This window comes from Hydractinia symbiolongicarpus, chromosome 6 (genome assembly GCF_029227915.1).
Source record: "Hydractinia symbiolongicarpus strain clone_291-10 chromosome 6, HSymV2.1, whole genome shotgun sequence".
NCBI lineage: Eukaryota > Metazoa > Cnidaria > Hydrozoa > Anthoathecata > Hydractiniidae > Hydractinia > Hydractinia symbiolongicarpus.
This window is the reverse complement of record NC_079880.1, coordinates 33,757,420-33,782,330: the sequence shown is the minus strand read 5'-3', so window position 1 is coordinate 33,782,330 and position 24,911 is coordinate 33,757,420. Positions and strand designations below refer to the sequence as shown.

General features: G+C 32.7%; 1 protein-coding gene across 1 annotated transcript in view; it reads right to left on the bottom strand.

The window, feature by feature from the left end:
* Positions 1 to 24,911, bottom strand: part of LOC130646928 (transducin beta-like protein 3) — a 94,843-nt gene that overhangs the window by 53,105 nt on the left and 16,827 nt on the right. Inside the window, exons 2-8 of the mRNA XM_057452602.1 lie at positions 24,648 to 24,697; positions 21,854 to 21,905; positions 11,516 to 11,611; positions 11,382 to 11,426; positions 10,533 to 10,610; positions 3,351 to 3,414; positions 2,754 to 2,838 (exon numbers count right to left, since the gene is read on the bottom strand). Coding sequence (XP_057308585.1) covers positions 2,754 to 2,838; positions 3,351 to 3,414; positions 10,533 to 10,610; positions 11,382 to 11,426; positions 11,516 to 11,611; positions 21,854 to 21,905; positions 24,648 to 24,670 — 443 coding nt within the window. The 5' untranslated portion in view covers positions 24,671 to 24,697. The remainder of the gene's footprint in view (positions 1 to 2,753; positions 2,839 to 3,350; positions 3,415 to 10,532; positions 10,611 to 11,381; positions 11,427 to 11,515; positions 11,612 to 21,853; positions 21,906 to 24,647; positions 24,698 to 24,911) is intronic.

The window sequence follows — 24,911 nt, the reverse complement described above, 5'->3', positions numbered from 1 at the left end:
TATTAACCAGTTGAAAATAGCTTTCAGTTAATAAACTGTAATATTGAATCATACTATTGTGTGATTTTCAACTAAAAGTTCACGACAGCTGGTCTTTGGGCTGAGCATCCATGTTCCTCACACATTTAACAATTGATTTTTGCCCAGAGGTTCCTGAATTCCATTTTTCTTATTTAAAAGTTGAAATACCTGGGTGTGGAAGGGACTTTTTTATGTGACCTGAAAACTTTTTAGTTATAGAATTTGTGTTATTATATTTGTCTTGATGTCCCTTAATGACATAGTTTGGATTCACATTAGCCTTTTTTAAATGGGAATAAAATTTCGCGAAAAGTTATACACCATATCTCCACAACTTGCCCTTCCTCTCCACAAACGAATTTTAAGCTATTTAAGCTCTAGTTCTAAATTTTCTGCTTGTTTGGTACATTAAAACAATTCTTTAAAAGAAAAAATCAAAAACGATTACGATTAAATTTGTTGCAAACAATATTATGTTTTTAATCCACATGTAATTACAAACAAGCTTATTCAATGCAAAAAAACGAGACATTTTTGAACAATGGACGCGATAGGTAACACAACAGGGACCACATTTTAGTAGGCAGGTCAAAAGTAATAAAAAAAGGTTCTCATTTAAGCTGCATGATCTAAAATTCCGGATGACTATAATCAGCCCCCTTAGGAACATTTTTTTCAAGAGCAACAATAGCATTTATAGTGACCCTAATACATCTATGTTGAAGAGCGCATTTCAAAATGTTAAAAGTTAACAAACAACATAATGAAATACTTAAGGACCAAACATGAAAAACAAAAATAGCTTATATGTAGACATAAAGTTTAAGTTTTATAGAAGTTTTAAAAATATTGGAGTTAGCATGGAATTACTAACCTACCAGGGCAACCAGGTTAAGTAACAAGATTCAACAAACAGAAGATGAATAAATTAAATTTATCGAAGAGACTAGTCACACTAGCCAAAAAAATGTTAGGGTAAGTTCGACGATAAAACAAAAATCACAACGTCAAAATTGAAAAAGAAGCCAAACACGAACTAAAAAGAATTGTTTTTCTCTAGAGCATAGTTCAGTTGCCACCTACAGCAAGGCTAAAACAAAAAACAACTACATCTTTTGCGCTTCAACTACAATATTAGAAACAGTTTATAACAACTTGTGGTAAATTAAATAATCACAAATATGTGTTTACCACCACCGGGGTGAATGATCATCACATTTGTTAGGAAAAGTATGATCACTAGGATTTAGAAAATGCTGGTATGGTTGTCTTTTGGAGAAAAATAAAATAATTAAAAATTAAGTTTTTTTGACTACAACAGAGTATCATTATAAGTAATGCTTTCATCAGTGTTGTCATCATAAGCTGTAATTCAACTTTCCGTAATTTAATTTTTTTGTTCCACAAGTAGTTACAAAGTTTATTAACGACTCTACTTACAACATTATCATGCATAGGTTGAAATTCCCAGCCATGAACATACTAGTATTTATATTTTTGTGCAATCTAAAAACCACCATGACAAAATTTTGCTGTTGTCAGGGTGTGCCTTGACAGCATTCACAATAACAAAAGCTGAATGCCATCGTAGATTCACAGAAAACTTTCGTTGCAGGAAAAACTGAAAAGTTTGTTGATTTTTTTAGTGAGTTAGTGAGTTGATGATAGCTGTTAGCATTTCTTTAAAATAGAAATACACCAAGAAGAGGTTCATTACATGTAAAAAATAGCTAGCTATTCATACAAACACTGCAATTAATAAGTCTTTATGATGCAGCAAGTGCACTCTGCTCTAAGAGTGGTGCAACTAAAGTTAACATTTTCTCTACCAAAACTACCAAAAAATGGGAAAACAGGTTCATGGAGCCACACATTGCCCAAAAAGAGTATTAAAATAATGGACCATAATTTTTATGCCTGTAAAATTTTAAAATTTTAAAGACACAAATTAAAGTTTTACACATTTTGATATTGGGCAATATGCAATGACAGTGGTGGTAAAAAGATTTTGTGTCCTATAATAGTTTACACGAGTTAGTTAAAATATATCACTGTGAGATGACATCATTCAGTTAGATCACTAAGAAATTTCAATGTTACGTGACGAGGGCATGTGCATTGTAACGTCATCATCATCATTCTCGGCTTAACAACCGTTTTCCATGCTAGCATGGGTTGGACGGGGTATATTAATGACCCTCTTCCAATCTGATCTAGACTGTGTTAGATCTAAACTCAACTTCCTCTCTATCAAGTCTGTCCTTATAACCTCCTGCCAAGTCTTTCTCGGTCTGCCTCTGGGCTTTGCCCCAGGAACTATCAAGTCTCTACACTTTCTTACCCAATTATCCTCCTCCATTCTTTCCAAGTGCCCCAGCCAATTCAATCTTCTTATCTGGATAACAACTTTAATTCTACGGAGACTTAGCCTGCTTCTTAGCTCATCTGAACTCTTTCTGTCTCTCAGACTGGCATTACACATCCACCTAACCATTCTCATATCATTCCTTTCTAAACGGTCAAGATCTTCCTGCTTCACTGCCCATGTCTCACTACCGTACAACATAACACTAACGTAAAAGTAAAAAACGTAAAAAAATAAATCTGTGTAAAGGATGAAAACTACACTTTACAAAAACTGAAATTTGGGTTATGCAAAATGTGACGTAAACCTTTTTGAATGAATGAAGTTTTTATTTAAGTAGAAGGCTACTAAAACAAAGTGTTCATACCTTATAGCTCCTTGTGAACCTTTAAAACTATGTGTGTAATAATGTTTCGCTGTATCATAAATTTTGATGGTTGCATCACTAGAGCCTACAATAAAATGACTAATTTAAAGGACATACTAAAAACAGGCAAATATATCTAAAAGGCGAAAAAAAATTAAATTGGCTGTTTATTTGCAGCATTATTATTAGCTCATTATTTGAGGTTAACAAAATACAACTTTACAAAAAAATACATATTAAAAAAAGAAATACCCCCTACTACAAAAAAAATATATATAAACATCTTCATGGAAATCTTTATACAACTTTAACAATAAAAAAAGTCATTTAGCTTCAATATTATCTTTGCCACTTGTTTCAATTCAAAGAATTGGATAAACAGATGCACTTGAGTATTGACTGTCAACTTAAGTTATAAATCTTCCAAATGCAATAAATTAACATTTTTGCACTGGAACAACCAACAAAATGGAACAACAGGTGCAAGGAATTTAACTAGTGCATGTTACGAAAAAAAGTACCAAATGAAAGGACCCTAACCTGGAAAACAACCACTAAGAGTCAAAACAAAAAACCTTATAAAAGTATAAAACTCACCTGTAGCAAGTAATGTTGATGTACTGTCAAACACCATACATAATACTGAAGTTTTATGTGCTGCCTAAATGCGCAAATTTATCATTAAAACACCATATTTGCAGTTAACAATTTTAGCTAGGTCTAAGTTTCAACAAACAACACACATACACATCACAACAAAAGGCTGGAGTCGTTGTTCTACTTAAGGATTGGTGTCTTACATAGTTTAATATTGCACACACAATATGCATGTTTTGCATTTACTTAACGTTATTTGCTTCTGGGAAGTTATTATTGACACAAGAAAGTGTTTTTTTTTAATACTGTGTCACATGCAGTTCATGTATAAATCTAAATAGGAACAACACAAGTTGAAATAAGATATATGATTACCTTTTTATGAAAATAATAAAATCAACAAAACCAAAAAAAAGACACAATAAATAAAAATAACTCTTTATGGCCTGAAGATTAATACTCGTTTAATCCTTGGTAATCACATCTTAGTTATCCACAGAAAATAAAAATAAAGCAACTATATTTTGTGTAGATTATCCCATCACAGTGCAGGGAAAACTCAACCATGATAAACTCCACCTTCTAAATTAGATAGCAATCGTATTGCCGTATTTAATTTTTTGCTGAACATAAGACGTTGAATTTTTTTAATATGAATCTGATGTAGAGATAGCTTTCAAGGGTGACTTAAGTCTGTTCTACAAAACTAAGCTGTCCCCAACGAGTTTTGTACTATCAGCATATCGGAAAAGTGGGATGCGAGATGCTGACCATGACACGGGATGCAGGATGTGGGATGCGGGATTCAAGATGCAGGATGCAAAAAAATCATCGAGATGAAATAATGACCGCGTCAATGTTATTTTTTTCTGGCCATGGATTCAGAAAGCTAGGGAATCATGACTTGGAACTGAAGACAATGCAAAGAAATGTCACGAGGAGTAGTGCAAGGGAAAGAAGAGGAAGACATATTTTAATAAAAATAATAATAAACATTTTTTTTTTAATTTGATTGAGAATTAAATGAGAATGATTAAATGAGAATTAAAGAACAGAAACCCCTTTCTGATGTCTGATGATGAGAGATGGTCACATCTGGATATTTATTTTGTGATTTTGAGCTACCTTGTACCATGCCAGCACTCAAGGGGCACATTTTTTATTGAAAAATTAAGTTATAAAGTACAAGTAGCTATATACATTTTGTTTATGTAGGTTGCTACATAAAAATTTTTTAAAGGATTCTGTCATTTTAAATCAAGATAGCTAGCTATTTTGAACCTTCCAAGCATGCTATAAGCACTCCACTGGATTTCTGACACATTATATGCAAGTGTGACACAGTTTACCTTGTAATAAGTCTTAACCTGGACTGAGACTTCAGGTCTTCCTGCTACAAGTGAATATCAGTTCTTGCTATAGTTTCCCAATTCATAATAGAAACCTGAAAATTTACTAAAATTTATTAGCTAGTTAGATATGCATAATATTTATGTTAGTTGGCACAACAAACAGAAACCTATTTTTCATAAATAAATTTCTGCAAATGTTCAGGTTTCTTTTATCGAACAGAAACATATTTTTCTTAAATAAATTTTAGTAAATTTTCAGGTTTCTATTATGAATTGGGAAACTATAGCAAGAACTGATATTCACTTGTAGCAGGAAGACCTGAAGTCTCAGTCCAGGTTAAGACTTATTACAAGGTAAACTGTGTCACACTTGCATATAATGTGTCAGAAATCCAGTGGAGTGCTTATAGCAATACAACATCAAAGGTGTAATATATGTGATGCTCTCTAGGAAAATCGACCGCTTCTATTTTTAATTTGTATTTTTAAAACAATAGAATTCTGTATTTTGTATTTTTAAAAATACAAATTGCGTATTTAAAAATACGCGTATTTTTTTAAAAACCGTATTTCGTATTTTCAAAAAATACGGAATTCGTATTTAAAAATACGCACATTTTTTAATACGAATTTCGTATTTTCGAAAATACGAAATTCGTATCAAAAAATATGTATTTCTAAAAATAGGCTGTAGATTTAAAATTCAAAAACATAAAAAAGGGATCGTCTCCGAGATCTTTTCATACGATTTTTATTATATAGGATTCGTTTCATTATTTTTTTTACATCGTCTCATAATCGTATTACGAATTAAATGTTTTAATTTTTTTTCACGAAACAAAGCTTGAAACGATTTGATTCGATTGTCAAAATATCGAAAGTAAGACGATGCTAAAGGTACATGACGCATTATTGAAACGAAATTTGAAATAAATAAACTAATTAAAAACCTATTAAACTTGTGAAATATAAACTTGTCTTTTCTTTAAAAAGTTGCCACAATCATAATCGTTACCGTAATGACAAGAAAATGTGCATATGAAGTTTTAAAGTTGGCGTATTTCATTTTAAAATGACAAGAAAACGTCTCTGCGAAGCTATAAAGTTGCCGTATTTCCTTCTAAAATGAAGAGAAAACGTCCCTGCGAAGCTTTTAAGTTGCCGTATTTCGTTCTAAAATGACGAGAATACTTTCCTGTGAAGCTCTAAAGTTGCCGTATTTCATTCTAAAATGTTGAGAAAACTTTCCTGTGAAGCTTTAAAGTTGCCGTATTTCATTTTAAAATGACGAAAAAACGTTCCTGCGACGCTTCAAAGTTGCCGTATTTCGTTCTAAAATGACGAAAAACGTCTCTGCGAAGCTAAAAATTGCCGTATTTCCTTCTAAAATGAAGAGAAAACGTCCCTGCGAAGCTTTTAAGTTGCCGTATTTCGTTCTAAAATGACGAGAAAACTTTCCTGTGAAGCTCTAAAGTTGGCGTATTTCATTTTAAAATGACGAAAAACGTTCCTGCGACGCTTCAAAGTTGCCGTATTTCGTTCTAAAATGACGAAAAAACGTCTCTGCAAAAACTAAAAAATTTCGTAATTTCATTCTAAAATGACGAAAAAACGTCTCTGCGAAGCTAGAATTGCGTAATTTTAAAAATACGAAATTTCCGTATTTCGTATTTTTTAATACGAAAAGAGAAGTGGTCAATTTTCCTAGAGAGCATCACATTATATTCATACACCAACATTCACAGGACTTATGATGAAGCCTATTGTTACTTCTAAGTTCCTGTGGATATTTAAAAATTAATTGTGAGTGACACCAGGTTGAACGATTAGTGCAAGTAACCATGTTGCAGATCCAGGTGGACACAAAAATAACTTTCTAACAACTTTGTATTTATATGGCAAAAAATTTAGATTGAATATTTGACACTGTGCTTCAGAATCACATTCCTACTTTTTTTATGCTGGATAAGGAATTTGGTCCTAAACCTGGGACACATATCTGTCTGACTTATTATAATCCTGAGAATCACTTTTTAAGTTTTTCAGGACATGTAGGTTGTCAAAATTGATATGCTGTCAAAAACAGTTTATCGGTGTCTCTAAAACTGGTTAAATTCATGAACTCAGAAATTATGATAGTAGTGAACATTTTTTAGGGGTTCATCTTATCAAACTGGTCTAAAAACATATATTTAATAGCTTATATGAAAATAGGGTAAGACATTGGTTTAAAACCTAAGAAATTTCTCAGCAAGAAATTTAAAAATTTATAAATCAAAAAATTTTTAATGTTAGATAATGCAAAAGTAATCCTAATGAAAATTTTTCTGATGTTTTTTTTATCAAGAAATCATGATAACATGATGAACAGTAGAATTTTCTGCAGGTGTTCTCAAATATGTGTAATATAAGACTAAAAACGATGTAATTTTCCTCTTAAATTTTGACTTTTGAACCAGCTAAAAATCACAGCATTTCTTTCATAGCTAGCTATAGTGAAAAAGTTTAATATTCTAACTTGACTCATTTTACTTAGTAATACCCAATAAATGCTAGTTTAATCCTAAATGTAGCGTAGCTTGGCTACCTGTAAGAGCTACCTCAAACACCGTCGTGGTTATTTTTATAAACATACACACACAGTGGTTTTTCTGTATAAGTACTAAATTTTATGTGTACATTCCTTGCACCAAAGAGACCTGTACATAGATCCGAAAAATTTGTGTTATTGGCTCATTCTTTATGAATGAAACCATGTAACAAAGAAACTGCGCTTTGCTATTTCCCGTAACCTATACCGAGATTTGGCTGTGATATATATCGGAATTAATTGTCTTCAAAAACTAAAACTTTTGGCGGAAAAACTTTGGCAGAAAACATTTCGGACACAATTTTTTATTTCAGCAGAAAAATTTTCACAAAAGATTTATAAAGTCAAGAAATGTATGGGTAAGTCCTTTGAACAAATTTTAACCAAATTTCAAAAGTAATGATTACAGGAAATGACACAAAAAAGGCTAGAAGCATTTAAAGTGTACATATATTTAATCAAGATTTAAAAAACGGTCTTCAGGATCCAACTTTATAGATAGAGCCTCAGCCAAATGTGAAAATAACGAAAATAATAAGTTGAAAACCAGCAGTTTTTATTGCTTTTATGATTACCCCATATAATTTTTATGCACTGGTACTTTTTTAAAAAAATTAGAAAAAACAAAATTTTCAGACAAAAAAACTTTTGGACTTCAGACAAAAAAAAACGAAACAGTTTTTCCGTCTGAAAATTTTCATTTTTAATGTAAGTAGAACAGAGAGACCTGTTATATAAGTATAGCAGAGAGACCTGTTATGTTAAGTATAGCAGAGATACCTGTTATGTTAAGTAGAGCAGAGAAGCCTGTTATGTTAAGTAGAGCAGACAGACCTGTTATGTTAAGTAGAGCAGAGATACCTGTTATGTTAAGAAGAGCAGAGAGACTTGTTAGGTTAAGTAGCGCAGAGAGACCTGCATGGTAAGTAGAGCAGTTTAGGGATAACACTTTTTTTGAAAAAATCTTTCTGGTAGACTCTGTTTAAATAAAAACACACAGTCCATTACTAACACAGGGCTGAGTGGTTAGCCCAGGTAAACAGTGTTGCACATCCGTACAGGCCTGATACACTTTTCTAAAAAAATTTATCACAGCTTTGGTTTAAATAAAAACACAGGTAACAGTCTGTTGGGGGACCCAACATGGAAACGCCAGGTTAAACCACAACAAACTTTGTCACACCGCATTGAACTCCCGATAAAGCGATTAATAAGTGTCACAAACAGCGCCACACATTCTGGTAGGGCACTTTACTACAGGTATGCAATATGTTGTGAATCAAGTGAAGCGCATACAACGTTATATAGTGTTTGGGGTCTAGTTTTTCTCAAAAGATATCTTTCCGGCAACTTTAGCTGAAATATAAACACAGTTCACAACCTGTTGTTACCTTGTCATAACTAAAAAAGTAGGCTGACTTTCTTTTTATTTTGCAAAATATATTCTTAAGAAAGTTTAAAAATCAATTGTTACAGTGGCCTGACTACTTAGTACAAGTAAACTGTGCTGCAAATGACCATAGGCGTAACAGCTTTTTTCTTACAAAACAGTCCGTTTTTAACACTGGGCTATGCGCTTAGTACAGTTAAACATAGTTGGGATAAAAGCTCTTTTATTAAACTGGATAACACCCTTAAAAGAGTAGGAATAAACTAGTCGGTGGCCCGTGGAAAAATCGACGGGTTTGCCTGTCCTTTTTATACCGCATTGCGTGCGTCTCGCTACTTGCGGTACCATTTTGCGTGACAGACAAACAGACGTATATGGGTATTATAATATAGATACGGCTAGCTAGCTGATTTTAGGATGTTCCCTCAAAATCTACATTCATAGCCAAAATCTTAAAATTGGTGGTTTAAGAAAACATACAGAAAACAAATATTACAAAATAAAAAGCTTTTGAAGATGAAAAGGTCAAACGGAAAGCTTACAAACCTAGCACTGAACACACCACTTCCAAAATCAAAATGGCTGCTACAAATGGGCGAGCAAAACAAAGTTGATAAAAATATATCGCATTTGGTATTAGCGTATATATAAAAATTTTGTATTTCCGTAACAGAAAGCGTCTATCTCAAACAGAAAGCGTCTATCTCAAACAGACAGACAAAATACAACTATTATTATAGAGACAAGTTATTAAAACCCATGGAAGAATCCACTGAAATTAGTGTGCTTCTTATCACAATAAGGTTTGTTGATAATTTCATAAAGAACACTGAAAAAAACGTTTTAAACGAAATCCCAATGAGGAATCCACTCAACAGCATTTCAAATGTTTTGTATGCTTCTTATCACAAAATGATTTGTTGTCAGTTTCATTTTTAAGACACAAACAATTAAAACTTTTAAACGAAATCGACAACTATAATAACAACGTTAACTGCCAGTGACTTTACTCGTATAACAATTTATAACAAAGCTCTTGTCACGGTAAATTTAAATGCGCATGCAATAAAATTCCCAACTAATAAAACCACTTTATTTTATCACATAATTTGTTTTAGAATCAAAATCGTGAACAAAACGTTTATAAAATACAGAACATTTTTATAAGGGATACATTATAGATGCTTCTAAAGAAAATTGTAAAAAATATAATCCACTTTGGCTGTTATAGACAGACAGAGGGATACACTTAGAGTATTATTATGGAGATTATTATTTTATTATTACTATTATTTACCAAAGATAGCCTCTTAAGTTCCTAATAATACTGTTATTAAAAGAAGGTCCAGCGAAAGGGTTTATAGCGCATTTAAAGCACCGATTTAAGCTACGGAAGGCGTGTAGGCACAACAGCCGCTCAACTAAACAATCGTCTAAGATATTGAACCAATTCTCATATTTCACCTTACGCAGAAAGGATCAATTCACACTTTTACAGCCTCTGACAAGACTTGACTGAGGTTTGAACACAAGGAGGTGAACACTCTACCACAAGGCTACCAGTCAGCAGAAAGTAGCTTATATTTTGTTCACATGTGTGATGTACAGGAGTACATGAGTTTTTTAGATATATACAATTTGAAACTTTTTAAAATGGGGGAAAACCTTAGCAGCATAGAGTGTGGAGAAAGGCGAACAAAATTTACACAAAAATACATTAAAAATATAATAAAAGCAACCAAAAAAAAGATTTTGTGCCTGCCCAGTTGCCAATTTTTCCACCATACAGTAAACCGAAATTATGCTATCTTCTTATTTTGGCCTTGACTGTGATAACGCAAAAAACATACCTTCCATTTTCGAAGTAATTTTCTTTCTTCAATATCATACTGATGTAATAACAAAGACTTTGTTGCTGTAACAAGAATCTAATATAAAGCAACATAAAAATAATTACAGCGTAATTGACAAAAGCGATTTTCAAGCATTATAAGCATGCTTTAGTATAGTTCTATATCGCAAAAGTTAGACAACTTTAAAAAACACTCTATGTAGACATTGTTCCACGTAATCTGAACCATACAGAGACCCATTCATAGAGTCCTTAATAGAACCTCTCCTTGCAAAACCATGGACAAGTCTTATTTGTTCTCTGCTGTGTCATGCATCAGAGAGAACTTTGAAGAGTATATTATCATGGACAGCTTTTTGATACAACATACAATGGTAGCATTTGTGGTGTTTTTTCCTTTCCTTTATTTTCACTTTGTAATAGCAGCGTAACGTAACTTTTAGGTGAAAGACAAATCTAGTGTATTCGATTCAATAACATGCATGACAAGCTACTTGGGAGATTTTATTAACATATTTGTATTCTTATTGGCGCTGTACCCTATACTCTTTCACCATTTTGACAAGAACAACTAACTAAATTTTAAATGTACATATCAAAGAACTAAACAATTCATTTAAAGAAATCTTCACAATATTCTTTTTACTTGTTCGTAATTCTACTGCTGTTTTTGTCATGTTGGCAACTTTTTTGCTGTTGTTGTGTTAACCTATCACAGCAATTATGATGGCATTGCTGAATGCCCCAGTTGATTTCTAGTGTGGTGTTAACAAGTTAGGTGTAATTCACATTCTCACATTACATTTGTTGATAATTTGTAAGATAAATGCAAATAAAAAAATTATACTTCGTTGTTTGGGGAAATAGAAAAACAAGTTATATCGTCTCCATCCTACAAATAAAATTTATTAAAAATAAAGAATATAACTGACTCCTGCTAGAACCCCTATATTTTTATCAAATGGCAATTAAAATTCATACATCTTTAAGTTGGGCAATCTTTTCACCAGTATCAGTATCAATAATTGTTATCACATCACCACAAGTGCAATACAACTGTTTCCCACTTGCATCTATCTACAAGAATGTGAAAATATATGCTTCAAATCTAAAAAATTGTGTAAGCTTTTGTGTAAAAAATTGTGTAAGCTTTTTATTAATTCTGAATATTTATACATGACAGCCACTTCAGTGTTGGAAACACTGTCATCAATTTAGGTCCTGTGTTCTGAAAGTATACATTAGATATACACTGCTTACCTAATTTCCCTCACATGCCAGGTGTTAACCCGTATCTATGGTTAAGGCATTTGCTAAACATGCCCACGCTGTGGGGCGAACCACAGATCTTGTGATTACGAAGCAGCTCCATAACCACTAGACCACGCGCCACAGGCAAGGCCAAAAATGGCACACATTTCCAAATGCCCACACGTGCCAAAATTAATTAATTCATTTATACATTTATTGGTAAACTTCGGAGAGAATATAGAAAACATGTTTTTGTGGGAAATATTACTGTATTAATGCAAACTAGTTTTGGCCTAAGAGCAGTAAACAAGTGTTGATGTTGTTAGACATTCTTGCATTAATATATGTTTCTAAAAATTTAATGTTTTGTTAGTGTCTTTATGTTTTGTAAATTTAGCATTCTTGCCTTATTTGTAGTCCTGTGGATTTTTGTTTTATATTTATATCATTAGGGTATATAACAAAAATCCATATATACTCTCAATTTTTTTTTCACTTTGTTACTAATTTTGTTATTAACTAATGCTACATGTGATGCTCCCTACCAGAATTAACCACTTCTATTTTGAAAGCATATTTTTAAAACAATAAAATACAAAAAAATACGAATTTTGTATTCTTAAAGATAAAAACTTTGTATTTTCAAAAATATGGATGACATATTTTAAAGATATGAATGTTGTATTTCTGAAAAAAAAATAAGAAATACGAATGTCTATCTAATTTTCATATTAATAGCGTATATTTTGTAAATACAGTCGACGCTTATATTGAACTTTCACTGTATTAAATTTTTTTCGGGTCCTTCATTCATTGCAATCTCTTGTTGGGAAAATTATGTTCTATATCTTGAACTCGAACTATCTCTTTGTCAAACTATTTCTCTGGTCTCTTCAGCTCATTTTATCAAGTTACCTCGAACTTTCTCCTTTTTTTTCGAACGAAAACATTTGATAAAAATGGTTACCAAGCGGAACCTTGTGGGAGAATTAAAAAAATTTAAAATGTTTTACAGCTTTTTCTTTTAGCAACAAATAATACTATAAACCATAAATACTGTTTTTTTCCTGTTCCTCCTTTTCGGCTAAACAATCTAATCAAGAATGTAAACTTTCGTAAAAAATATGGGTATTTTGCTATCTCAAACTATAAATTCCTTTATCTCGAACTTTCGATATCTAAAACTTATTTATTGGTCCCCTGACAGTTTGAGATTTAGAGCGTCGACTGTATGCATTATATATTCGATTTTACTCCAATACCAAGGCTCTTAGCCCGAATTTAGCGTCAATTTGTTAAACAGAATTGTCACTTTTACCTTCGGTTTACACCGCGCAGCTCCACCATATTTAAATTTTACATAATAATTTGCAGACCAGATGCCTTTGCAAAACTGAGCCACTGTGTGAAGTAGATTATTTTTAAGGCAGGATCACATTTATTTGCTGTAATTGCACAAATAAACAACTATAAATCTGAACATGCGCAATATTTCTTTTTAGCTTACTATGCAAGTGTGTGTGTGTGTGTCTGTAACAGGCAAAGTGGATATCTTACTTATGTTAAATTTTCTGACGTTAAGGCACAATGTCAATACCACTACTTTAATGTCAATATCTTATATTAAATTAATGAAGCCATTACAGTGCACTTAAAACTTTGAGGCCAAATAACTTGAAAACGAGGTCGTAACATCAATTATTTCTCACCACGTGGGTAACTAGGGACCACCTGGGACCAATATGGGTAAGTTTCCCAACCATGGGTCCTTGAATCCGTTTCGGAATGGATGGGTTGATGACGTTATCAAAAAACCTTTAAGGCGAGTGTAAAGGAGAGTGGGCATGATTTTTACAATCCAATATCATCTCTAAATAACATTTTTATAACCTTATATGTAGATATTTTGGAAGCTCTTCTTTCTCTCAATTAGTGATATCACGAAAAATATTAGGTCGTTTGAGGTTTAGGTGTATACAAAATTTACCCCAGTGTCTCCCTAACTAATGTTTCTCTTACGGCTGAATTTTTTTTTAAATTTTTTGACCATTCTTCCCAGCTGGGCTGTATCTAAAAAGGGTTTTTACTATTTTGTTTAAAATTTTATAGTTTTCATACTATTTCATATTGTTCCAAATGCTACTTTTTCAACTTGTTTCTTTTACATGAGCGGCTGTAAAAAAATTTAAACTGGTTTTTACAAAAAATTTAAAAAACCCTTTTTAGATATATTGTTTAGCTTTATTTTAAAACAGCTCTCCTACACAGACGTTATTTAGTTTGCAAATGCAAATATCAAGAAATAAACACTGAGAAAAAGAGTTTTGAAGTTTTGAAGTTTTTACTCACATGCGGCGACTTGCGGCATTGAAATTACACTTAACAGGTTTTCCACTTTTAAAAGCATGATATTTTTCTCTTAGGAAGACACTCTTTTTTTCGAATTCACAACGACTTTCAATGGTTATAAAGATGTTTTATTGTGACAATTCTCAGAGGGAAATAAAATAAAGACAAAGATAATTGTTACTTCATTGCGCAATTTTTTTTTTCAAAGTTACATTCATTTGCGAGATAAGACCTTTTCAGTATGATACAGAAAGAGTGTTACAAAGATCATCACAGTGTTATTAGAGATAAACATCATCATCATCATCATCATTTTCATCTTATGTCCCTTTTCCATGGGTTGGACGGGGTATATTAATGACCCTCTTCCAATCTGATCTAGACTGTGTTAGATCTAAACTCAACTTCCTCTGTATCAAGTCTGTCCTTATAACCTCCTGCTAAGTCTTTCTTGGTCTACCTCTGGGCTTTGCCCCAGGAACTATCAAGTCTCTACACTTTCTTACCCAATTATCCCCCTCCATTCTTTCCAAGTGCCCAGCCAATTCAATCTTATCTGGATAACATCTCTAATTCTACGGATACTTAGCCTGCTTCTTAGCTCATCTGAACTCTTTCTGCGTCTCAGACTGGCGTTACACATCCACCTAACCATTCTCATATCATTCCTTTCTAAACGGTCAAGATCTTCCTGCTTCACTGCCCATGTCTCACTACCGTACAACATAACACTTCTTACACAGGCCTCGTACAACCTACCTTTTACCTCAATTGACAAGACTCTGCTAGTCAACAAAGGAAGTAACTCTCTGAACTTTTTCCAAGCAGAACCTATCCTTCAAGTAACACTTCTTCCAACACCCCCTTCACTGCCCAACATATCACCTAAGTAACAGAAGTTCTCAACTATCTCTAACGAGCCACTGTTGTACATCATTGAAGCTGGAAATACTTCATTCTCTATAATCTCACCTTTGCAACGCTTACATACAAACTGAATGTCAGCTCTTAACCTTCCATCAATACTACTGCAATTCTTATGTACCCCATGCTTGCAAGTCTGACAAAAAATTGAGTTACTACCAACCCCTTTCCTGCAAACTCCACAAGGCCACTTTCCAACTACAAGGTCACACTTGGCTGCAATGCTACTAATCATGACTTTAGACTTTGCTGTGTTCACCCTTAGCCCTTTCTCTTCTAGTCCTAACATAAACAAACAAATAAACAAAAAAAAATTATAATTAAAAAGTTTAGTATATTTTGCCCTAATTTTAAGAAAAAAAATAAACAAAAATTTCTACAACCGTTTGTCAAAGATACACGATCCTATACATTTTCTTGCTCAGCGTTTCAAATTTCAAAAATAATTTTTTGGTGTTTTGACGGGTCTTTGCTGATGTCAGTGGAATTTTAAACCCTTATATCTCCTTATGCGTTCATCGAAAACATATGATCATATACATTATTTTGATCAGCGTTTTAACCTTTACACATTACAGGCAACGAATAAACTTAATTTCGCCAATTTTTTTGTATCTGCACTGCTGACGTCAGCAAAAAATCTAAAACAACCCATTTTTCAATTTTTTTCTGCCTAATTGGATTTCTCCATGGGCCTTATCGACTAGTTAAGTATAATAAATAAAAAAGTGCTGAAATGTGCTGAAATGAAGTGAAGTAACTAAATGCTGGTACCGAAATAATTTATTATATGCGTCAACGGTGCAACTAAGACTCTCACACAATCTTTATAAATAAAGCTAGGAATTTGATTGATACCAACAGGCTTCTTCCGTTTTAAGGGCCTTATGATTTTTACTACAGTCTCAATAGATACTTTTTGTAAGTTGAATTGTTTAGCAGTGCAATTTTTGATTATGAAGTGACACTTCCAGGCAAAGTTACGTAACGGCATCAAAATATTTTTAGCGCGTTGGCAATATATGAAAAAAAGTAACTAAACCCATGTGAAATTTGCTTAGGCTTGGTGGTTGATCCATTTTTAGTGGGAAAAAAAGCAGTAATGTCTCGTTTAGTTTAACTTGGATATAGTTTCCTTATGGTTGACCAAAATTTATCTGGATTTTTATTTTATTTTTGTTCATTAAGTTTTTGTAATAGTTCGCTTTGGCTTTTTTGACTATGGTATTGAAAGCACAAGAATCCTTTTTGGATCTGCTTTTTCTTAATTTTCGATAGAGTTGCTCACTCTGGTCCATTATACGTTTAATGATGCCAGTTAGCCATGGAAAAGGTTTTCCCCGTAACTTTTTGGTTGTATTTGGGATTATAGAATCGATGCAAAGATTGAATGAGATACTCTATTTCTTCCAATGCATAATTAACATTGGTTGAGTATATCTTGATCATAGTTTCTCATATTTCGGCATTTAATAGTTTTATGTTTATATTCAACATGGTTAATTTTTCGGGCGCAACCAACCATATCAAGATCACTATAAGCTGAAGGTATTATTATTGATTCATTAATGTATGACGGATTATTCAATGCAATTATGTCAATCAAGGTCACAAAGTGATGATCTATTCAAGTAGCACTTTTAATAAGCTGTTTCAGACCAAAGACCTGTAATGTTGCCTTTATGCCATCATGGTTGCCCTTCTTTAGAAAATTAACATTAATGTCACCCATGACAATCAGCTCATTATAATGCTTATTCACATTAGATAAATATCATAAAAAAATTTAAAAAAATTTAGATGTAGACATTTTGAACCGCCCAGAGGTCAGTAAACAATACAAATCAAAAAAGATTTTGACTTTAGCGGTATTCTCTCTAACCATAAAACTTGAATTTTGGCGTTTTCGAGATCTTTTCCAGTGCTTGTTTTTAACAAATTTGTTTGTTCTACCGATACTGTTAGTTCGATCTCTTCTAACTAAGGAGTAATTATTTATGCTAAACATTTTCTTCGGCTCGCTGTTGCTTATATGGGCTCCACTAAAAAAAGTATGTCAATATTTCTAAAACTTGAAGAAAGTTTTGTAATGTTTGTTATATTGTTCAATAATCCTCTTACGTTATGATAAAATAAGTGTATCCTTTCAATGATGTAATCCTTTTAAGTTCAGCATTTGTTCGAACTTCAACATGCCCAGGGCATTGCTCATCATCATCACAAAGCAAAAATAATAAATCAAAGTATAAATATCTTGAGCAGGACTGTACAAATCCTGCTAAAGCTAAATGTTTTGCCATGAATCCATAATGTTAAAGTGTAGAAATTTTCACTTTTTTTTTGCATATTCATAATATCGCCATTTAAACCAAGAATATCAGAAGATATGAAACATTTTTGCTTAAACCATAACAATATAAATATTATTGCAACTAATGATAAAAATTTAACTGCAAACTGGAAAAGCATGACCGTTCTTGTTGCCACCGTCAGATTGGTTGATGTTCAAAATGTTGATGGCTTTGGTTCACCCATTAGCTTACTCTAGCAAAATAATATTTCAGTGTTTACCCCGTCAAAAATTACATAACTATTTGTGCAAAACTTAAGTACAAAACTATGCTAACTTACCGGATCCACCAGTATGGTCTTTAGTAGGCCAACATCAGTGCTCGTTTTAGAACTGGGGCAGGCAGTCTTCTTTGACTTGTATAAAGTCTCCTAACAGTCTCAAAATGTGGTTGAATAAAATTTTTAAAATTGCTTATTGAAGTAGCAGACACTGCTTTCTCTGGTAGAATGTTCCATTCATTAATAACTCAAGAAACAAATGAAAATTTTCTTTTATCCAGCCTACTGTGAGGCTTCCATATCTTTTTTGAGTGTCCCCTTGTCAGTGGATTCTCACACAGTTCAAAAAAATCATTCGGGTTCAAATTTATATACTTCTATCAGGTCAGCTCTTAATCTCCTCATTTCCAGAGACATCAAATTACAGTGTTTAAGTCTTTCTTCACATGGTAGATGACCAATATCTGTGATCATCTTGGTAAATCTTCCCTGGACCTTTCTATGTTATCAACGTCATTTTGTAGGAATGGTCTCCATGTATGCTGTATTCAACATGAGGTCTCACTAGGGATTTGTATACCATACACAAGTTGCTTTTGGTTTTGCATTTAAACGTTCGTTTAATGACGCCCAAGCTTCTGTTTGCTTTTGACACAGCCTCTGCACATTGCTTACTAAAAGCCATAGTTGCATCAACATACACACCAAGGTCTTTTTCAACTTCTACAGCTTCAACTAGGTGGTTATCAATATAGTACTCATGTTGATTGTTCCAACCAATGTGTTCCAACATTTACATTTTGAAAAGCATACGCCAGTCTTTTGACCAATTAAACATATAGTTTCAAGATCATTTTGTAGGTGATCTCTATTACTTCTGTTTCTTACTTTGGAAAATAACTTTGTGTCATCCGCAAATTTGAGAACATGACTGATTACATCCTCATCTATGTCGTTAATGTAAAGTATAAAAAGAACAAGTCCCAAAACAGATCCCTGTGGTACACAACTAAGCACTGGTAACCAAGCTGATTCTGTACCAGAAATAACTACCCTCTGTTCTCCCCCAGATAACCAGGAGCCAATCCAGTTTGCAATATTTTCTCCAATTCCATAAGCTAAGAGTTTTTTAAGCATCCTCTTACGGGGGAATTTGTCAAAAGCTTTACTGAAGTCCAAGTAAATAACATCAACAGGGTAGCCTTGATCTTGATATTCAGTGATTTTGTTAATGAATGTCAGGAGATTTGTTAAGCAGGATCTATTTTTTCGAAAACCATGCTGAGATTCCTTAAACAAGTTGTTGTTTTGCAGTGCAGATACAAAAAAGTGTTCAAGTACAATTGACTCAAGTACTTTACAGATTTTTGAAGTCAGACTAATTGGTCTATAATTGCTTACTAGCCACTTCGATCCCTTTTTCAAAATTGGAGTAATGTTTCCTTTCTGTTAATCTTCCATTCTAGGCGATTACTAATAAGAATCAATTGGTGGTGGGGTTTACTTGTGTTGAACCAATCTTGCTGGTGAAATCATTGTGTTTATAATAGTGGTATATATTGTGTTGTGTGTAAATCAATTGGGTTTATTTGGTGTTGCGTTATTAAGAGAACTGTGAAGATAACCTACAGGTTAGTCATACACATATTGCGAGTTTAACAAATGGTAGCAGAGGAATAAAATTGCAAAGTATCATAGAGAAATGTCGAAAAGTTGGGTACCCCCACCATCATTGAATACAGAGTCCAGTTACAAAGACTGGAAAAAAGAAGTTCAAATATGGCAAGCACTCACAGAACTAAAGCAGAAAAACAATGGCCAGCTATATTCATGGGTTTGAAAGGAAAAGCTAAAGAAGCCGTATTAGAATTGGAAATTGAACAAATCAGTGCCACAACTGGGGTAAAAGCTATTACTGACAGATTGGACAAAATTTACCTAAAGGATGAAAATCAAACTGGGTTATGAAACCTTTGAAAAATTTAAACGACCCTCTGAGATGAGCATGAATGATTACCTTTTAGAGTTTGAACGATTATATCAAAATCCAAGTTCACCGTATGGAACTTCCTGATGGAGTTTTGGCATACCGAGTTTTACAAAGAGCTAATCTTACACCAGAGCAGCAACAGTTGGCTAGAGCAACTATAAATGAATTACGCTATGATTCAATGGTATTGCAGTTGAAGAAAATATTTGGTGATACTGTGACCTCATCTGTGTCAAATGATGCTATAAAGATAGAGCCTGTTTTACAGGCAAGTGCAGATTCTACGGAGCAGAATTACTTGACTAAAAGAGGTGGATATCAGCGTTCAAGGTTTAAAAGAGGAAGGGCTGCAGCACCAAATCAAAGATATGGATGGAGGAAAACCAGATCCGGTAACAGAGTAATGAATCCGCCTGATGAATTTTGAAATATTTCAAAGTGCAATATTTGTCAGTCCATTTATCACTGGGCTGTGAATTGTCCCCATTCTTATGAGAATCAGGAGTCTGAAGATATAAAAATGGAAGAGAGTCGTTCAAAAGTTACATATTTTCTAAAATTAAAGAAAGGGAAATGTAATCCCTTGTTGGTGAAACTTTGTCATGTGCAGTTTTAGACTGTGGTTGTACCAAAACAGTCTGTGGTAAGAATTGGTACCAATGTTTCATTGATAATATTGATAGTGATAAACTGCCAGAAGAGTATCCAGGTGAAACAAGATTTAAATTTGGAGATAGCGAAGCAGTTTGTTTCATAAAACGAGTAATCATTGGTTCAAAAGAGGTTAATCTAGAAACAGAAGTTGTACCCAATGAAATACCTTTGCTTTTGAGTCAAACATCTATGAGAAAAGCAGATGCAGTTTTAGATTTTAGCAACGATACTGTTAAAATGTTCGGAGAATGCCATCCTTTAAAATTTACCACAACAGGTCACTGTTGCATACCTATAAACATCAACAGAATAGACTTAGATGAAATGACCATTTGCTTCCTCAAGTTGCCTTTGTATGCGCAAGTGAAAAATCCAAAAAAAACAAGATCGTGAAACTTCATTGTCAGTTCTGTCATCCAAGTGCTGAGAAATTAAAATCTCTTATTAAAGCATCAAATTCCTTTTTAGAGGACCGGAGTGAAATCATGAAATTAATGATAATGTCTCACACTCTTGTAAAGTATGCCTTAAGTATAGAAAACCAAGACCACGTCCTATTGTTGGCTTACCAATGTCGTCAGTGTGTGGCTTTAGATTTAGTGCAACTTTTATTGGGTTCAAGATGACTGTTGTCAAGGATTGATCGTAATACATCATACACATATTGCGAGTTTAACACTTTCAACCAATCTTTAGGTACAATTTTTGTTTTAGTGCTTTCCTTGAATAATATTGACAATGGTTCACATAGTTCCGATGACATTTCTTTTAGTACAGTTGGATATATTGTGTCAGGGCCTGGTGATATGTTTAGCAATAATGCATTTAGTTTGTTGCAGACACCTTCAACTGTGATTTCAATGGACTCAAGTTTCGGGTCTCCGAAATACATTTGGCGAGGCTCAGGAAGTTCTGTCAACAATTCTTGTGTAAAAACTGAGGCGAAGTATTTGTTAAATATATTAGCAGTTTTTAAATAATCGTGAATAATGTTACCATCTGAGTCCTGCACTGGCCCTACTGTATCCTTGGTTTTTATTTTGCTTCTTGCGTATTTGTAGAATGCTTTGGGGTCTGTTTTAATGTTTTTCGCTAATTTTTGTTTGAATGATCTTTTGGCATGTTTTATTTCTTTAGTAGCTGTGTTCAATGTTCTTTTATATTTAACATAGTCTTGATAATTTCTGGAATTGCTATAGACCCTCCACCAGCATAATTTTCTTTTTCTTATATTGTATGTACCAAATATTGATATTATTAATATTGATACCAAATATACATATTTTGAGGCAGTAAACTTTGTATTTATGCCACTTTGGAGTCATATGAAACAGTAGGAATGCTTAAATTCAATTTCTTATGATATAGTAACAATATATCAAAAAAATTATAAGCTATTGTGTCATCAATATATTTATTTATTCTCGTTCATCATTTATTTATATGTTTCAGATTAGGAAAACTGCTGTCAATACAATCCTGTTGTACACAAGTAAAAATATTTGTAAAGTAAAATTAGAATAAACACTTGAAACATAAGAAAAAAAGAAAATGAACATTACTGCAAGTAAAAAACTAACCTCAACCTTGCCACCAGTATAAAATTCTTCTAATACCTTATCTTGGGAGAATCTGCAAATAAATAAACATTTAAAAAGAAGTGTATTTATGAATTGTGCTAGATGTACCATGCGAAAGTAGAGTCACAAATTAGATGATTCTATCAAAATCTGTAATGATTACTTTTGTTTTTAAATGCAAATGGCGACCACAATGGAGGATAAAATAAAAGATATTTAGACTTTTAAAGGGTTTAAATGAATTTTGTAAAGTAATCAGACTAAGATATTACTACGTCTTCGTTTCACTTATAAAAGAACCACAATGCGCTACGTTGAAGAAGGCTTCTAAAAAGTTGATGATAAACACTCCAATGCCTATAAGGAGAAGTTGGGAAAATTTTGTGGTACTAAAATCACTAAATATTTGGAACTAACTTTCACAGTAAGCATTTTTAAATAATTCATAGGAATAAACTTTTGCAGTTTATGATTTTAACAATACCTCATTCCATGAAACTAACAAGGCACAAAGACCTGCCCAGAACAAACATATATTTTAATTTTTAAGGAAAGAAACTTTCAACAAAACATGTTAATGAATAGAAGCATGGTAACAAGGTTCACTTTTTATTGATTAAATGATTATTCAAAGCGCGATCTTATTAGACGTTAAAATCAAAATGGCAGATTTCTTTGATCGCTCATCGGTGTGTATTACTAGCGTTCGTATTGGATTATGAGTTTGGACAACTATATGACCGTTCACCTATAAACGAGACAAGTTTGATAAAAACTTTATTCAATGAAAGAGATATGAAAAAATATGGTGGCCATCGTTCATAAATTTTGTATTTTGCCTGGGAAATATTAACAGTTTTATAAAGACATTTTGTGTTTCTAATTTCCAGGTAAGGCTATTTTAGCCAATCTAAAAACCCCTGCAAAATCTCGAAAAAAATTTTCGCCTGCTGCGCTTCCTGCAGGGCATACAGCCACTTAAAAGAAACTCTGGATCAACCCCTGGGAACTAATACCCATCAAAAAATACCCATCACCAGTTTCCACATGCTCTTTATAAGAACTTGTGCAGTCTAATAAAATATTTTTCTCTTTATTATTATTATTATCCCGAATATTTATACAGGATATAGCGACTTCAGTGTTGGAAACACTGTTAGAGTGGTCGTCTACAAATTTTGTATGATATTTTATACGATTATATACGAATTTAATTGCTTTTAATTCGTATAAAAATCGTATAAAATTCGTATAGTGTTAAATAGTTATACGATTTTTAAAAAATCTAATACGAATTTTATACGATTTTCATACGAATTGTCATACGAATTATATTCTCTTTATACGATTTTCATACGAATTGTCATACAAATTATATTCTCTTTTATACAATTTTCATACGAATTGTCATACGAATTATATTCTCTTTTATACGATTTTCATACTAATTGTCATACGAATTATATTCTCTTTCATACGAATTGTCATTCGAATTATATTTCATTTTTAAACTTTTAAAATGCGATCTTAAAAAAACATTTCTCTCGCCGTTTTTCGTTTTTATACTTTTAAAATGCGATCTTAAAAAACATTTCTATCACCGTTTTTCGTTTTTAAACTTTTGAAAATGCGATCTAAAAAAACATTTCTATCGCCGTTTTTCGTTTTTAAACTTTTAAAATGCGATCTAAAAAAACATTTCTATCGTCGTTTTTCGTTTTAAAACTTTTGAAAATGCGATCTAAAAAAAACATTTCTATCGCCGCACATAGGTTTTGTTTTTACAGACATAAAGAAAAAAATCCATTAAATTCGGACCTGCTATGGTTTCCAATTGTTTTGTCAAATAAAGAAATTATCTAAAAATTAAATCCATGATAAAATGTCTATTCCGCCTGTAAGTGCATATTTGCAGACTTGCTTCATCCGTGCTCCGTCAGCGTCCACCTCTGCATTAGTTAAGAACCGCATGCCTGAATTTCTTGGTAAGACCTGGTTACCATCGACGAAGGGGCCAGACAAAAGAGATTTATGTCTATGTAGTTCTTTTAACTAAGTCAGGAGTCGGTGAATTAGCTAGGATGGTCAGGTTGGCTATGAATAGGCTTGCTTGTGGAATTTCTGAGATCTAAAAGTGTCCGACCAAGACGGAACTTTATCGGACGTTTTGTCTGACAAGTCTCCAAAATTATTTCAAAATGGATTTTATAGGTTGGTTTTGAAAACTCAATATTTATTTTTCAGGCGTGCGATTAACCACATGCTGAAACGATTTAGGCATGTACAGGCGTGCGCGTGCGATCGCACGCCTCTCCTGAAAAATGCTGTGAAGTTATTGCCCTAGGAATTAAAAATATGAGATATTGATAAAAAAAAATACGAAATCAAACAATGTATTTTAAAACAAAATGTGATAGCATATTCTAGGCAAGATTGTGCTGAACGAAAGGACATAAAATGGAAGCACTGGAACTTGCTTTGACTTTGAGCGTTTTTTTTAATTGCATTAAAACAAACAAAAAATCAATAAACATTTTGTACCATAAGAAACTACATTTATTTAACTTTTATTAGTGATTTTTTACTTTCATGAGAGTAAAGACTTCTCAAGAAATTTTGGGATTACAACAATCATAGTAAAGACCTTACAGTGTTCTTAAAACGTGTTAACCCAGTACTTTTTGTGTGTGCCCTGAATAACAAGATAGTCGAAGCTTAGTAACAAAGCATGTGAAGATTACAGTAACCAAATATTTATTTTGTAGTGGACAATCCCTTTAAAGATATAACTTACGTTGTTTTCATCATTGCTTTCATTCTTTGTTATTTTTATTATGTATAAAACTAAAATAAAGTAATTCTCACATAAAAACACAAATAATTTCTAAAAATTCCAGATTCCATTAAGGAAAGGGAAAAAGTAAAGATGTGCAAAAACGATTAAAAGGCTAAAATACGCTGTCAGGTTAAACAGAAAAAAGGCACAGTAACATTGCAATATTTTTAGGTGGGTTAGTTTTTTTGGCTTGCTGTATATGTGACATTTCAAAAGCTACAA